This window comes from Diplodia seriata (assembly GCF_021436955.1).
Source record: "Diplodia seriata strain FDS-637 chromosome Unknown scaffold_8, whole genome shotgun sequence".
Lineage (NCBI taxonomy): Eukaryota > Fungi > Ascomycota > Dothideomycetes > Botryosphaeriales > Botryosphaeriaceae > Diplodia > Diplodia seriata.
This window is the reverse complement of record NW_027117315.1, coordinates 1,404,851-1,417,810: the sequence shown is the minus strand read 5'-3', so window position 1 is coordinate 1,417,810 and position 12,960 is coordinate 1,404,851. Positions and strand designations below refer to the sequence as shown.

At 57.7% G+C, this 12,960-nt stretch overlaps 4 protein-coding genes across 4 annotated transcripts; 3 read left to right on the top strand and 1 right to left on the bottom strand.

Moving 5' to 3' along the window:
• Positions 1-227: 227 nt before the first annotated feature.
• On the top strand, positions 228-3,102 carry SLS55_008029 (uncharacterized protein; the record flags this gene model as incomplete). The annotated part of the gene is made up of 3 exons (XM_066779444.1): positions 228-382; positions 687-2,114; positions 2,169-3,102. The coding sequence occupies 3 exons, from the start codon at positions 228-230 to the stop codon at positions 3,100-3,102; spliced, it is 2,517 nt and encodes an 838-aa protein (XP_066630248.1).
• Positions 3,103-3,606: 504 nt separating this feature from the next.
• Positions 3,607-5,900, top strand: SLS55_008028 (uncharacterized protein; the record flags this gene model as incomplete). Its single annotated transcript, XM_066779443.1, has 4 exons — positions 3,607-3,871; positions 4,019-5,255; positions 5,304-5,787; positions 5,847-5,900. 4 exons carry the CDS (start codon positions 3,607-3,609, stop codon positions 5,898-5,900), a joined length of 2,040 nt encoding a protein of 679 aa, XP_066630247.1.
• Positions 5,901-6,394: 494 nt separating this feature from the next.
• ERG10A (Acetyl-CoA acetyltransferase erg10A, mitochondrial) lies at positions 6,395-7,754 on the bottom strand (the record flags this gene model as incomplete). The annotated part of the gene is made up of 2 exons (XM_066779442.1): positions 6,395-7,543; positions 7,593-7,754. The coding sequence occupies 2 exons, from the start codon at positions 7,752-7,754 to the stop codon at positions 6,395-6,397; spliced, it is 1,311 nt and encodes a 436-aa protein (XP_066630246.1).
• A 2,114-nt stretch (positions 7,755-9,868) lies between these two features.
• SLS55_008026 (uncharacterized protein) lies at positions 9,869-11,312 on the top strand (the record flags this gene model as incomplete). Its single annotated transcript, XM_066779441.1, is given in 4 exon segments — positions 9,869-10,063; positions 10,077-10,352; positions 10,403-10,499; positions 10,555-11,312. 4 exon segments carry the CDS (start codon positions 9,869-9,871, stop codon positions 11,310-11,312), a joined length of 1,326 nt encoding a protein of 441 aa, XP_066630245.1.
• Positions 11,313-12,960: the final 1,648 nt, after the last annotated feature.

Sequence of the window (12,960 nt, the reverse complement as noted above, 5' to 3'; positions counted from 1 at the left end):
GGTGGTCCGCCGTGCAATCGCGGAGTGGGGCTGCGTCTGCGGTCGTGGGTTGGCTGACGGAACAATAAAGTTCTACATGGAGGCGTCTTTAAGCCGGAAATAAGGCCGTCAGCACGCCCTACGGTCGACACGCCTAGCGCGACAAATATGACAGCCGAAGTGGGGCCTGGACTCAATCAAAGGGCGCCGCTCCCCGCAACCCCAACCCTCAGCATCCTCTTCCCGTCATGGTTTTTGACAATAGGGCGCAGTCCATGGACGATTTGTTCGATTTTGGCGAAGCGGCAATGCCCGATGTTCCCACCAGCAACACGGCCAATCTGGACCCCCAGCCGACCGTGTCGTTTGTCGGCACCTGCCTCTTGCATCCCCACGATGATGGGTAAGTCCATGCCGCTTCTTTTATTTCCTGCGTGCCAAGCGCCCCGGACGAGACCCCGGCCGATTGGCTCATGGCGGTTTCACTCGAATTGCTGAAGCTCGAAATGCACGTTGAACCCTCGAAATACATTCACTCTGCATGCCCGCCTCCACCTTGACCTCTTGTGAAGTAACGGAGGGTTGGGTGACTCATCCCTATTCGCATTGGGCCTCCTCACAAACAAACATGTTGTCTACCGAGCTCTGTGCGACACCAGCATTTGCCAATTCATGCTCCCGCCTGTCCGTCGCTGACTATTCGATAGCTGCCCTTGCAATGGCAGAGCAACCGACCAGGTGGACGCCTCCGAGCCACTGGTCCAGCAGCCAGCCGACTACTTGGCCACCAATGACCTGAACAATGACTGGACCATGAACTTTTCCAACTTCATCTCCCGATACCACAAACCCGAGAACCCATGTGACTATTGCCGCCTGCGACACCTCGACTGCTTCTTGACTTTCGAGGGCCAGACCGGGTGCTCCCCCTGCAATGCCCTGTTCCGGACGTGCAGCTTCGACATTCCGGCGCAGCAACGCAAGCCTCGCAACATGATCGACACGCTACACCAAGTGTCCGAAGACGTGTGCCAGGAGTTCGGTGCGCTCACCAGCACCAAGACCATGGTTGGCATCAAGACCGACGAGGAGCGCGCCGCCCGGAAGAATGGCATCAGGTTCTCGCGTGCCTCGGTCAAGATCCTCACCGACTGGATCGTCAGCCACAGCGACCACCCCTACCCCACCGAAGACGAAAAGGCCGATTTGCGGCAACGGACCGGTCTGACGGAGAGCCAGGTCAACAACTGGCTTGCAAATGCACGCCGGCGCAAGAAGCACAAGCCAAGGAGACCAGCGTCCCCAAGCATGCAGTCAAGCGAGGCCATGGATATCGCTTTGGAGAAGTCGTGGTCTGAGAAGAACCCCATGGAGCGATACCTGGAATCCCCACCGGACAACGAGCCTGCTCCCTGGACCGCCATTCAGAAAGCTGTGCGGACGACAACACCCCCGCTCGACGAGGAGCGCTCGCGCAGCGGGCCCACCAGCCGCCATGCGTCGACTGGCAGCTCCGGTCACCTTTCGCGTAGGGCTCCGTCGACGAACAGCATGGAAATCGCCTCCGTCAACTCGGGCCTATCTAGCCAGGGCGAGTCGCTCGGGTCGGTGTGGTCGTATACGTCGCGCAACTCGGGCAACTCGTTTGGATCCTTCGGCTCCTTTGGGTCAGTGAACGGAGTTCGCAAGGAGAGGCGCCGCCGACGCCGGCCCGACATCAAGAAGCAAGCATCCGAGAACGACAAGAAGACAAAGCTTTTCCAGTGCACCTTCTGTACTGACGCGTTCAAGAGCAAGTATGACTGGGCCAGGCACGAGAAGTCACTCCATCTCAGTCTGGAGAAGTGGATCTGCGCCCCACTAGGGCCCGTCATCACCTGTTCTGCTTCGGGTCAGAAGAAGTGCGTGTTCTGCGACGCCATCGAGCCCAGCAAGGAGCATCTCGAAACACACAATTGGTCGGCGTGCGAGGAACGGAGCCCAGAGCAGCGGACTTTCTACCGGAAGGACCATTTGAGGCAGCACATGCGGTTGATGCACAACTGCAAGATGACAGAGACAATGGAGAGCTGGAAGAGCGAGACGCAGTACATCAAGAGCCGCTGCGGCTTCTGTCGGATGACTTTCGAGACTTGGTATGTTCGTCCCCGCAGCTGACGCACATTCGCTTTGCTAACACACAGACATAGGCAGGATCGGGCGGACCACCTGGCCAAAGAGTTCCGCAATGGGGCGCAGATGAAAGACTGGAAGGGATGCCGGGGATTCGACCCTCAGGTTGCGCTGCTCATCACTAACGCGATGCCGCCGTACCTTATCGCGAACGAGGCCAGGAGCCCCAACCCGTTCTCGGCTTCTCAGCCAGCGTCTCTGGCATGGCATAGCACCCAGCACCCGACAATGGCTCCACCGAACCGGTGGGACCAAGCAGCGGCGGGCGGCTTCTTCCACGCAGACAGAGATGGACCGCCGGTGCCGGGCCTGCAGGGCAACACAACGTCGGACTCAAGCCTCAGCACCCCGCAGGAGCACGGCATCCACGTTGAGCAAGGCACAATGAGCGCGACATGCTGGGAAATCCTGACGGTGCGGCTGGGCAAATACGCCAAGCAGCAGCTGTCGCAGGGCGTGTGTCCCACGGATGCGATGCTGCAGCGCGAGGCACGGCGGATACTGTACGACGCCGATGATGGGTGGGAGCAAACGGCAGCAGACAACGCCGAGTGGCTGGGGCTGTTCAAGAAGGCGCACGGGCTGGTGGGAGTGGGCCAGGACTTCGACGCACGCGACACGCTCGAGGATCTGGGCATGCTGGGAGACGTGGCCAGCTATCCGTTTGCTGCTGACGATTGGACGGCGCCAACGTGCTCGGACTCGATGGGCGGGCTGCTCAGCCTATGCCACGCGAACATGATGCTCGGCGGGCCGGCGACGTGCTCGTGGGCGCCGGCGTCAATGACGGCGACGACGGGCATCACGACGGCGACGACCGAGGGCATCTTTGACATGGAGGGCCTGCAGGGGCTGGAGGCGCTGAGCGCGCTGAGCTTCGAGGCCGAGCCGAACCGCAGGCAGACGTGGAACGGGTTCCCGGGCATGGGGCCCGACGGCACGGAGAGGTAGCGAGTTTTCCTGTATGTATGTAAGCCGCGTGGCGGCGGCGTAGAGCAGCAGCGTAATGCAATGAACATCAGATCGCGGGTGTCTGTGCGTGGTGTTGGCGGCGGTGCCTGGGGATCGCGCGGGGCGGGCTCAAATGGCGTAGCTGTGAGTGGCTGCAGCGTGCACATCCTGGGCCCGTCCGCCTCGCCCGCTCCCATCGCCGCGCGCCCCTTCTATGGAACAACCACCCCGGGCCATGGCCGCCCTGCTGCTCCGCCCTGGTGCCGGCGGACCACCCGCCAATCACGCCGCATCTGATTCCGCCGCGCCCCTGTCGGTGAGCTGCAGCGCCCGGCCAAGCCCGCCCGCGCTCCCCGGGAGCCCGTGTGCTCCTCGTACCCTACACCTGCAGCTGCGGTGAGCCCTGCATGTCGCAGCTCTCCTTTGTCTGCTGGCCGGCCGCCTGCTCTCCTATCCTTCTCTCTCCGCCTGCCCGCTTCCTCCGCCCCTCCTGCTCGCGCCATAATGTCTGTTGACAACCCCACCATCGACGACGTTGTCACCTACTCCAGCGGTCCTCACGACGCCCCGCCCGACCTCCGCATCATACATTACAACGATGTCTACCACGTCGAGCCTTCGAGCGCCGAGCCTGTCGGGGGATACGCCCGCTTCAAGACCCTCTGCAACTACTACCGCAGCGACTCCAGCTTCGCCGGCCAGTCAGAGCTGTTGACCTTCTTCTCCGGCGATGCTTTCAACCCCAGCTTGGAGAGCAGCGTCACCAAAGGTCCACCTTAGCTTCACCCCATTCCGGGGCCCTCCCGCTGACCGAGAACAGGCAGCCATATGGTTCCAGTGCTCAATGGCATAGGCACCGACTGTGCATGCGTTGGCGTGAGTGCTGCCAATTGTGTCCGTATCACTGATTAAAGAGCTGACTCGGTATCCATGCTGCAGAACCACGACCTGGACTTTGGCGTACGCCAATATCGCCATCTCACTGGCCAGTGCAACTTTCCATGGCTCCTGGCAAACGTGCTCGACCCGGCCCTCGGCGAGAACGAGTCGCTGGCAAACGCCCCGAAGACGACGATGATGACCTCCTCTAATGGCATCAAGATTGGCATAATCGGCTTGGCCGAGCGTGAGTGGCTCGACACCATCAACTCGCTGCCCCCGGACATCATATATAAATCGGCCTCAGAGACGGCCAAGGAGTTGGTGCCAGCCCTGCGCGAGCAAGGTGCTGAGATTGTCATTGTCATCTCCCACCAGCGCGAGCCGAACGACAACAAGCTTGCCGAGAAGCTTCCAGAAGGCTTGGTTGACATCGTGCTGGGTGGTCATGACCACTATTACGTGAGTGACTCAATCGTGTCTCTAACACAGCCCCTCTCCGACAAACGCTTTCCTCTGCGTTCAACCATCTCTCGCCGTGACGGTCTCCGCATATCATTTTCTCGGCATGGGCCGCTAACAATGAACCTGCAGAATCACAGCCTGATCAACGGCTGCCACGTCCTCCGATCCGGTAGTGACTTCAAGCAGTTGAGCTATATCGAAGCATGGAGGAAGCAAGATGGAACTAACAAGTGGGACTTCAACATCATTCGTCGGGATGTCGTCTCGCAGATTCCCCAGGACCCCGAATCCATGAAGCTCATCGAAAGCCTCACTGCCAAGCTCAAAGCGAAGCTTGACAAGCCTATCGGCTACACTGCTTCCCCATTGGATGCGCGCTTCACGACAGTCCGCACCAAAGAGTCGAATATGGGGAACTTCGTCTGCGACCTCATGCGTTTCACCTACAACGGAGATTGCGCCTTGATGGCATCTGGTACCATCAGAGGAGATCAGATCTACCCCCCTGGCCTGCTCAGAGTAAAGGATATCATGAACTGTTTCCCATTCGAGGATCCTATTGTTGTGATCAAGGTTACTGGCAAGGCTGTCGTTGAAGCTCTCGAAAATTCTGTATCCAAGTACCCTGCGCTCGAGGGTCGTTTCCCGCAGGTATCGAACATCGAGTTTGAATTCGACCCCCAGCAGCCTGAGGGCTCCCGTGTCACCTGGACTAAGATTGGAGGCGATCCAGTTGACTTGGAGAAGGAGTATGTCATGGTAACCCGTGGATATATGGCCCGTGGCCGCGACGGCTACGACTCTTTGCTGTAAGTTACCTTGGCTCGATTGCACCATACATACTGATATGCCTTCAGGATCGAGGAGGAGGGTGGAACAGCGAAGGAGATAGTTTCGGAGGAGAACGGTATTCTCATCTCGATGATGCTGCGCCAGTACTTCATGTCTTTGAAAGTTCTTGGAAAATGGAAGCAGTGGGGCCCCAGCATGGGAAGGCACTGGGATAGGGTGCAGAACAAGCTGCAGAATGTCCAGCCGCACGTTGAGCCAAAGGGCAAGGTCGCCAGCGCGCTGGAGGTGGTTCAGGACAGCCGGAGTGGCAGGCTCACTCCTCATGGGCACCGCCCGGAAGGTGCGGAGACACCGCTCAACGAATCTGACACAGACTCGGAGGATGAAGCGGAGCCGAAGCGTGCCAATGCTGCAGTGGAGGAGCTGGAGAGGAAGAGCGTAATCATGAGGAAGGTTATGCGTAAATGGTGGCGCTTGGCCGGACTGAAAGGCCAGCCGCGCTGCGGCGATCCTCTTGGAGAGGGAGAGTTCACCATCAATTGGACCAAGGTGAGTCGACTGATGCAGCCATTGAAATATATTATATGTGGACTGACTGAGGTGTATAGGCCATCGCTCCTAGACTAGAGGGCAGAATCAGGATGGTCTCCACGTCTGTGTAGGAGTAGACGGTAGACACGCTATGTATAGATGACATGCCGCTGACATTTAAACAAACGAGTAACGGAAATACAAAGCATCATGACATGGGCACTAAGGCTCCATTTGCTACTACAGTGCGTCATGGAGATCAGACACTCTCCCTACATAGGCATTTGAAGTCAGAGAAAATGCCGTGTAGAACATGGGGCGTAGACTTCGATCATCTATGCAGGTGATGCAGCTTTTGTGAGACGGACCTAGAAGGGCCGTATTAATTTGCGTCTCATGGTACCAACATTGGCTAGGCTGTTGTTCCTTTTTCTACGAGCGTAGGGTGACTTCTTCATATCATTCATCATTCGAACTAGCATGGCTAAATCTTATTTCACAAGGTCATGAGAGAATCCTCCGGCTGCAGAAGGAGCCACAAGTGGGGAAGAATTCATCAGGGAAATTCCTATTGTATTTAAGGTGATAGGTTGGCATTCCAAGTTTCGCTACACGGCATCAAACCTCACAGATCACCATGATCTATTCTTTGCACGATGATGCCGCTGGCAGCACCACCGCCGTTACAGATTGCCGCGCATCCATATTGTCCAATCTCCAACTGATGCAACAGGGTCACCAAAATTCTGCTCCCAGAGCTTCCCAACGCATGTCCCAACGCAATGGCACCGCCTCTAGGGTTGACGTTATCCGACCCAAGACCCAGGATCTTAGCGTTGGCCCTAATAACAGCGGCGAAGGCCTCGTTGAATTCCCAGATGGCAATGTCAGATTTGGAGAGACCAGCCTTCTCTAGGACAATGGGAACGACCTTGGCGGGGGCGATGGGAAAATCGATTGGGTCAAGAGCGGCATCCGCATAAGAGACAACACGGGCCAGAACGCGCGAGTTGGAGCCATGGGCTTTTGCGACATCTTTGCTGCCCAGAACGAGGGCGCTGGCACCGTCGTTAAAAGATGAACTGTTGGCGGCAGTGATGGAGCCCGTGCCATCGCGGACGAAGGCGGGCTTAAGCGTTTTAACCTTGTCAAGCTTCAGGCGGCTGTATCCTTCATCCTGCTCAACCACCACGTCGCCCTTTCTGCCCTGCACCGTCACGGGTACAACCTCGTCCTTGAACAGCCCAGCAGCCCAAGCATCTTGAGCACGCTTGTAAGACAGAATTGCGAAGTCGTCCTGCTCCTCCCGCGAGATCTGGTATTTCTTGGCCGTGTTCTCAGCGCAGTTGCCCATATGGATTTGATTGTATACATCCCACAGACCATCCGTGATCAAGCCGTCCTGCAGTTTTTGCTCGCCAAAGGGCGGCTGCTGGCTGGCGCGAGCCAGATAGTAGGGCACACGGGACATGTTCTCCATGCCGCCGGCGACGATGGCCTCAGCATCGCCCAGCTGGATATCCTGAGCGGCAATGGTCACGGCCTTAAGGCCCGAGGCGCACACCTTGTTGATGGTGGTGGCCTCGACGGATGGCGGCAGCTTGGCGAAGATGCTGGCCTGGCGTGCAGGGGCCTGGCCGGCGGCGCCCTGCAGCACATGGCCCATGTAGACGGACTTGATCTTGTCAACCGGAACGGTCGACTTGGAGAGGGCGGACTCGATGGCGGCGGCGCCCAGGCGAGGGGCAGGGACGGTAGTAAAGGCGCCATTGAACTGGTGCGATGAGCGCAGGCAGACGAGAGCAGGACAGAGGCGTTATTACCACACCGGTGGGTGTCCGCGAGCCGCTGAGGATGTAGGCGTCGCGAACCTCCCTGAATCGAATGCGGCTGGTGCTGAATAGCCGGCGGACCTGTGGGGTCGGCTGTTGCGCGAGAGGGCGCGCTTTGGCAACAGAGTGGACGAGCCGGGCGGCGGATGACATGTTGGATAGGATGCTTGGTCGAAGACAAGCGGGGATGGCTGTGGGCGAAAAGTAACAAAGCTGAGAAGCAATCACATGTCGGGGTGCTGGAGGATGACGGCAGGCGCGGGGAAGCTGCGGAACGCACGCCGCACAGAGCGCCGTAACCCCGCCTGAGCCTCACACCTCGCACCTCGGGACGGCTGTCGGCGGCTTTTGATTCTGAACCTCACAGTCCGAGCCGGCCACTTCATTTTCCACTTGAGGCTCTGCGCATCCTGGACTCAGATCGACTCGCCCACACCTTGGCCACAGCATCGCTCGCGCTCCACGCTCCACGCTCCACGCTCCCCTACTTCCGTCTGCTCCGTCAGCATTGCTGCACCTGCCTCACTCGGCCTTCCACAGCTTCCCTCTTCTGTGTTCGTATTTTCGCCATCGACCCAGTCTTTTGATCCGTTCCTCCACGCGAGTCCGCAGACCGGCAAGCGATGCAAGACTTCCGTCACCGACGCTAAGGCGTGGTCCCCGAGGATGTGTCGGACCACGCGGCGTCAGAGGCAGGAAATGCCGACTTCGATAGTTGTCACAGCAAGGTGAAGTGCAGTCGGTGCCTGGCGTTATCTCTCCCCCTTTCTTGGCGTAGCACGACAGACAGCCAAAAATCTCCGTCCTCCTTGGCGCCCAGGCATGCGTTTACGACCGACATCTCGAGGCCATCGTCATATCTAATCGATAAGGCGTCAAGCTCTGACCGCTGCTCTGCATGGGTTGCTTGATATTAAGAGAACAGGGAACAGCAGGTCTCAATATTGCGGAGCCATGCCTGCATGACGCTTTCCGCCAGCAAGGCCTGGAATCCTATTGATGCAGACTCCGGACCCAACAAGTCTGCCAGTGGGATCCTTGGCGTTAGTCGAGCTGGTATTGCATCCAGACATAGGCCGATCGGAAAATCCGGAGAGGCCAGCATCCGGCGCGTCCAAAGATGGAGCGGACGGCGTGGTAGGAGAGGCAATCCCTGCGGAGGCCTTCGGCGGGGGTCAAGCTCCTCTTTCGGCACGCATGCAGCAAAGCCGCCAACGTCGGGGACAGCGCTGTTGCACCAGAGCGGCGCGCGATTGCACGATTGCACCCGGCAGCGGCGCCTGACGGCTGGCGGTTAGGGGCTCGGGCTCGAGCTCGAGCCTCGCGTGACAGGGCTCGGCGGCGGCGGGGCCAGGCGAGCACGTCGAACTGGCTTGGTGTTGCTTATCGCCATCCTTGCGCGCTGCCCCAGGAAACACCGTCAGCGGCTGACTCGCGCCCGTGGCCGCGTGTCCATCAATATACCGAGCTCCACCAATCCACGCGCCGTGAATCTACATCCAGCGCCGGTGCCGCAACGCCCGCCGTCGATGGCGACGCCGCCCTCATGAGCTTAATACAACACCACCTTACGACCTGCCCTTTCGGCCTCCGCGCACTTTGTCGCTCGGGGGCTTGGCGCGGGCAAGACCAACCCTCCGGTCACGCCCCGGCTTTCATGCACTCTGCTCCAGCGCTGCTCCACAGCCAGTTTGCAGCTTGGCCCGCCCGGATGACCCCCTCTCGCCCAATCAAGCCCGCCAGCTCGCTCCGTCCAAACACTTGCCAAGCTTCCGGCCGCGAGATCACGCCCAGGTCCGCGCGGGAAGAGGCCCTGCGATAAGGACATGGATGGCCTCACCACCAATCGAGGGGACCACCCGCCGTTGGACTGCTTGTGCTTATACACCCGATGTTGGAGCTATCTGCCACCCCGATCCGGCAACGCTCGCAGTGGCCTGCAGGGTGCCTTGGAGCCTTGCTGTACACCCTCGACCTACAGACACCCACTACTGTATGCAGAAATCATGCGCGCTCTTACTTTGGCGAGCATATCCACCCGCGTCTCGCTTGTTCCTGTGCCCTCGGCGAATGACCCGATGTGTGGATGACGCTGGATACCGCAGGCCTTGCAGCATCGGTGCTGCTGTCTCTGCGCCTATAAAGGATGCTTCTACCGGCCTGGGAGTATGGTCTGCACCGCCAGCACTCTCCTCATCTCCCGAGCCTGGCCAGAGTTGAGATCCGAAAGTCTACTTCTGCTCCCGCAGCCATCACCACTTGTCAATATGAAGTCCTTCGCCCTTCTTGCCTTGGCCACCTCGCTGGGCGCTTATGCTGCCCCAACCTCGCTCAAGCGAGACACCGCTACCTACGACATCATCCTCTCCAAGTCTGCTGATGTCGCTGCTGTCTTGTCTCAGCTCGACATTACGGTCGACGATGAGGCCGTGACGAGCACCTACAACAACAGCTTCTTCAAGGTTCGCACCGCAGTCCTCGGTGCAGTCCATCATTCGGCTAACCACTTCCCAGGGCTTCTCTGGTTCTTTCTCCGCCGAACAGGCTGAGAAGCTCGGCGGCATTGCTGAGGTCTCCATTGTGGACTCGGCTCTGCAGGCAACCATCAAAGCCACCCGTTCCAGTGCTCCGTGGGGCCTGCAGCGCATCTCTCAAACCGAGAGCATCGAGAACACGGCCAGCCCCTCTTCCACCTCGTACACATACACCTATTCGTCTACCGCCCTCGGCTCCGGTGTTGACATTTACATCGTACGCCACATCCCATCCCACTCGATACTCGACACAACTAACCAACCAAGGTCGATACCGGCATTCGTACCACCCATACCCAGTTCGGCAGCCGTGCTACCGTTGGCTGGAGTGCTTTCTCGTCCAACACTGACGACAACGGGCATGGTGAGTTGAGCGCCCTCCTGCAAGCCTGCACCCCGTGGTATTGACCTCTGAGAAGGCACTCATGTTTCCGGGACCTCTGCTGGTAACACCGTTGGTGTTGCTAGCAACGCCAACCTTATTGGTGTCAAGGTGCTCGACTCGTCCGGTAGCGGAACTTCCTCCGGTCTGATTGGCGGTCTGGACTACGTCGCTTCCCAGCACGAATCACGCTCGGGTGAGAGCGACTTCGTTGCTTCCGTTGCATCCCTGTCCCTTGGCTTCGAGGGTCGCTCTACGGCGGTTGAGAGCGCTCTTGTTGCCCTTTCTGACTCCGGTGTTCACATTGCGGTTGCTGCTGGCAACGATGGCGACGATGCCTCAAACTATACTCCCGGATCCCTCGGAGGCGATGTCAGCAACATTATCTCCGTTGGCGCCTCCAACATCCTCGACGAGGTTGCCTATTTCTCGAACTCCGGCCCCACTGTTGACGTCTACGCTCCTGGTGTTACCACCTACTCGTCCTACTACAACAGCGATACCGCCTACGCCATCGCCAGTGGTACGAGTATGGCCACCCCTCACATCAGCGGTCTGCTTGCCTACCTCCTTGCCGCCGACCCCAGCCTCAACGACCCGGCCACCCTCAAGGCGCGCGTCAAGTCTCTGGCTGTTTCTGGTTACCTAACCGAGGGCGATGCCGACGTCACCGCTGGCGGAGAGCTCATCATCGCCCAAAACGGCGCGAGCGGGTCCAGCTCCACCGTTGACGAGACCGAGACCACGCAGGCTGCGTCTGATGAGGAGGTCGTTGATCTCGGAATTTTCTATTAGAGCATCAGGTGCACCTGAAACTCTCCGAGCGCTGTCCATATTGCCTCATGTGATCTTCATCGCCTCGATGACTTGTGGACCCGGTTCGGATCGAATCGATGGGTTGGTGGTGTTTGTAACTGAAATCGAGTCTAGTAGAGAGGTTTTTCATAAGAGACCTGGATAATCGAATGTCCCATCGTGCCGACCATGTTGAATTGCCAAACCAGCACGAGATTGTTTGCACTGCTGTGATACTGGATTAACGAGCGCAGAATGTCCTCCCTGTTGGAGTAGTGGGCTGTACAAGGGTTTCCCATGCATCAATATCGCCAAAAAAAAAAAAGGGGGGGGGGGGGGGGGGGCACATAGTGCCTAACTTTCGAAATAAATGGAGGAATCCTATTGCAACCTGTAAAAGCCGTTAACAACAGCCACTTGTTTTCAAGGAAAAATCTAACACTCTAGCTATAGCAATATGATAGACCAGCGGCGGCCGCTGATCGATCTGAAAACTGTAGCCATTTGACATTGTAAGTCTCACACCAAGGTTTCTTCCAGATCCTTTTAAGCGATGCTTGCTCTTGGCCCACAAATAACATAGCCGCTCCAAATATCGGAAGCAACCTAGTTGGTATCGCAAAGTTCGGAAGCGCTAGCGCGTTCTTGATCTGAAACGGACCCAAAAGCTCTGGGTCGCTACTTGCCCACGCCGACGTCCTCGATGCAGTGCTTGCAACCGTCGGAGTCCTCGTACTCTATTTGGCGGCACTACTGGGACGACCGGCGTGGAGACACTGCATCGTCTGTAGAGCTGTTGGATGTAATGGACAGGCTAAACCTGAACGCCGTGGATGGTCTGCTATTGTTGAGTGATAGTACAGGCACCGTAGACACTACAGTCAGAGCGTTGCAAATGGTGAATGTAGTGGAGCTGTCATTTTGCGGGTACTCGATGCCGTTGAACGATCAGATGGCGTTGCCGCTTTTTGCCGAAGGCCGATAGCAACTGGAAACAGACTTGACGCCTAATGGGTTGATGTTGCAAGATTGCCGTTTCAAATGTCTGGTTGGCCGACGAAGCTGGCACAACAGATTAAGATATTGGTTGGCAGGGATCTCCCGCCACATTAAGAAGCAGAGGCCGTAGAGCATGTACAAGCGTCTGTGGTGTCGAGATAAAACCAGTCAGTCGTCTACCACGGTGCCTATTGTGCATAGGTGGTCACGCATTTCTAGCTCTTGGAGCGGTGCGCGAGCGATGCCGTTCCTGTCCTGGTAAAGCCCTACGATCCCGTAGAACTAACTGAAAAGGGGAATTTCTTAACAAGTGATTTGAGCGGCAGGAAGACTGAAAGGCCCACAGCAAGCATTGTTGCCAGAAGATTGCGAACCATTTTGAGAACAAAAACGACGAGACGAATCGAGATTATGGGAGAAAATATTAAAGTTAAACATCATTATAAGCTTCATCTAGGGCAATATACTCCCAGCCGTCTTTCTTACTTAAGCCTGAGGGTTATTGTTGAAACTTTGCATTAGTCGTGTCGCAGCCATCATTCCTATTGCATCAGACTCCACCAACCACGGCCCCAAGAGATAAAAATCACGTGACAATCGCCTGCCTAAAAGGGCCGAGTAACATTGCGGTTGCTTCGATAGTAGGAGT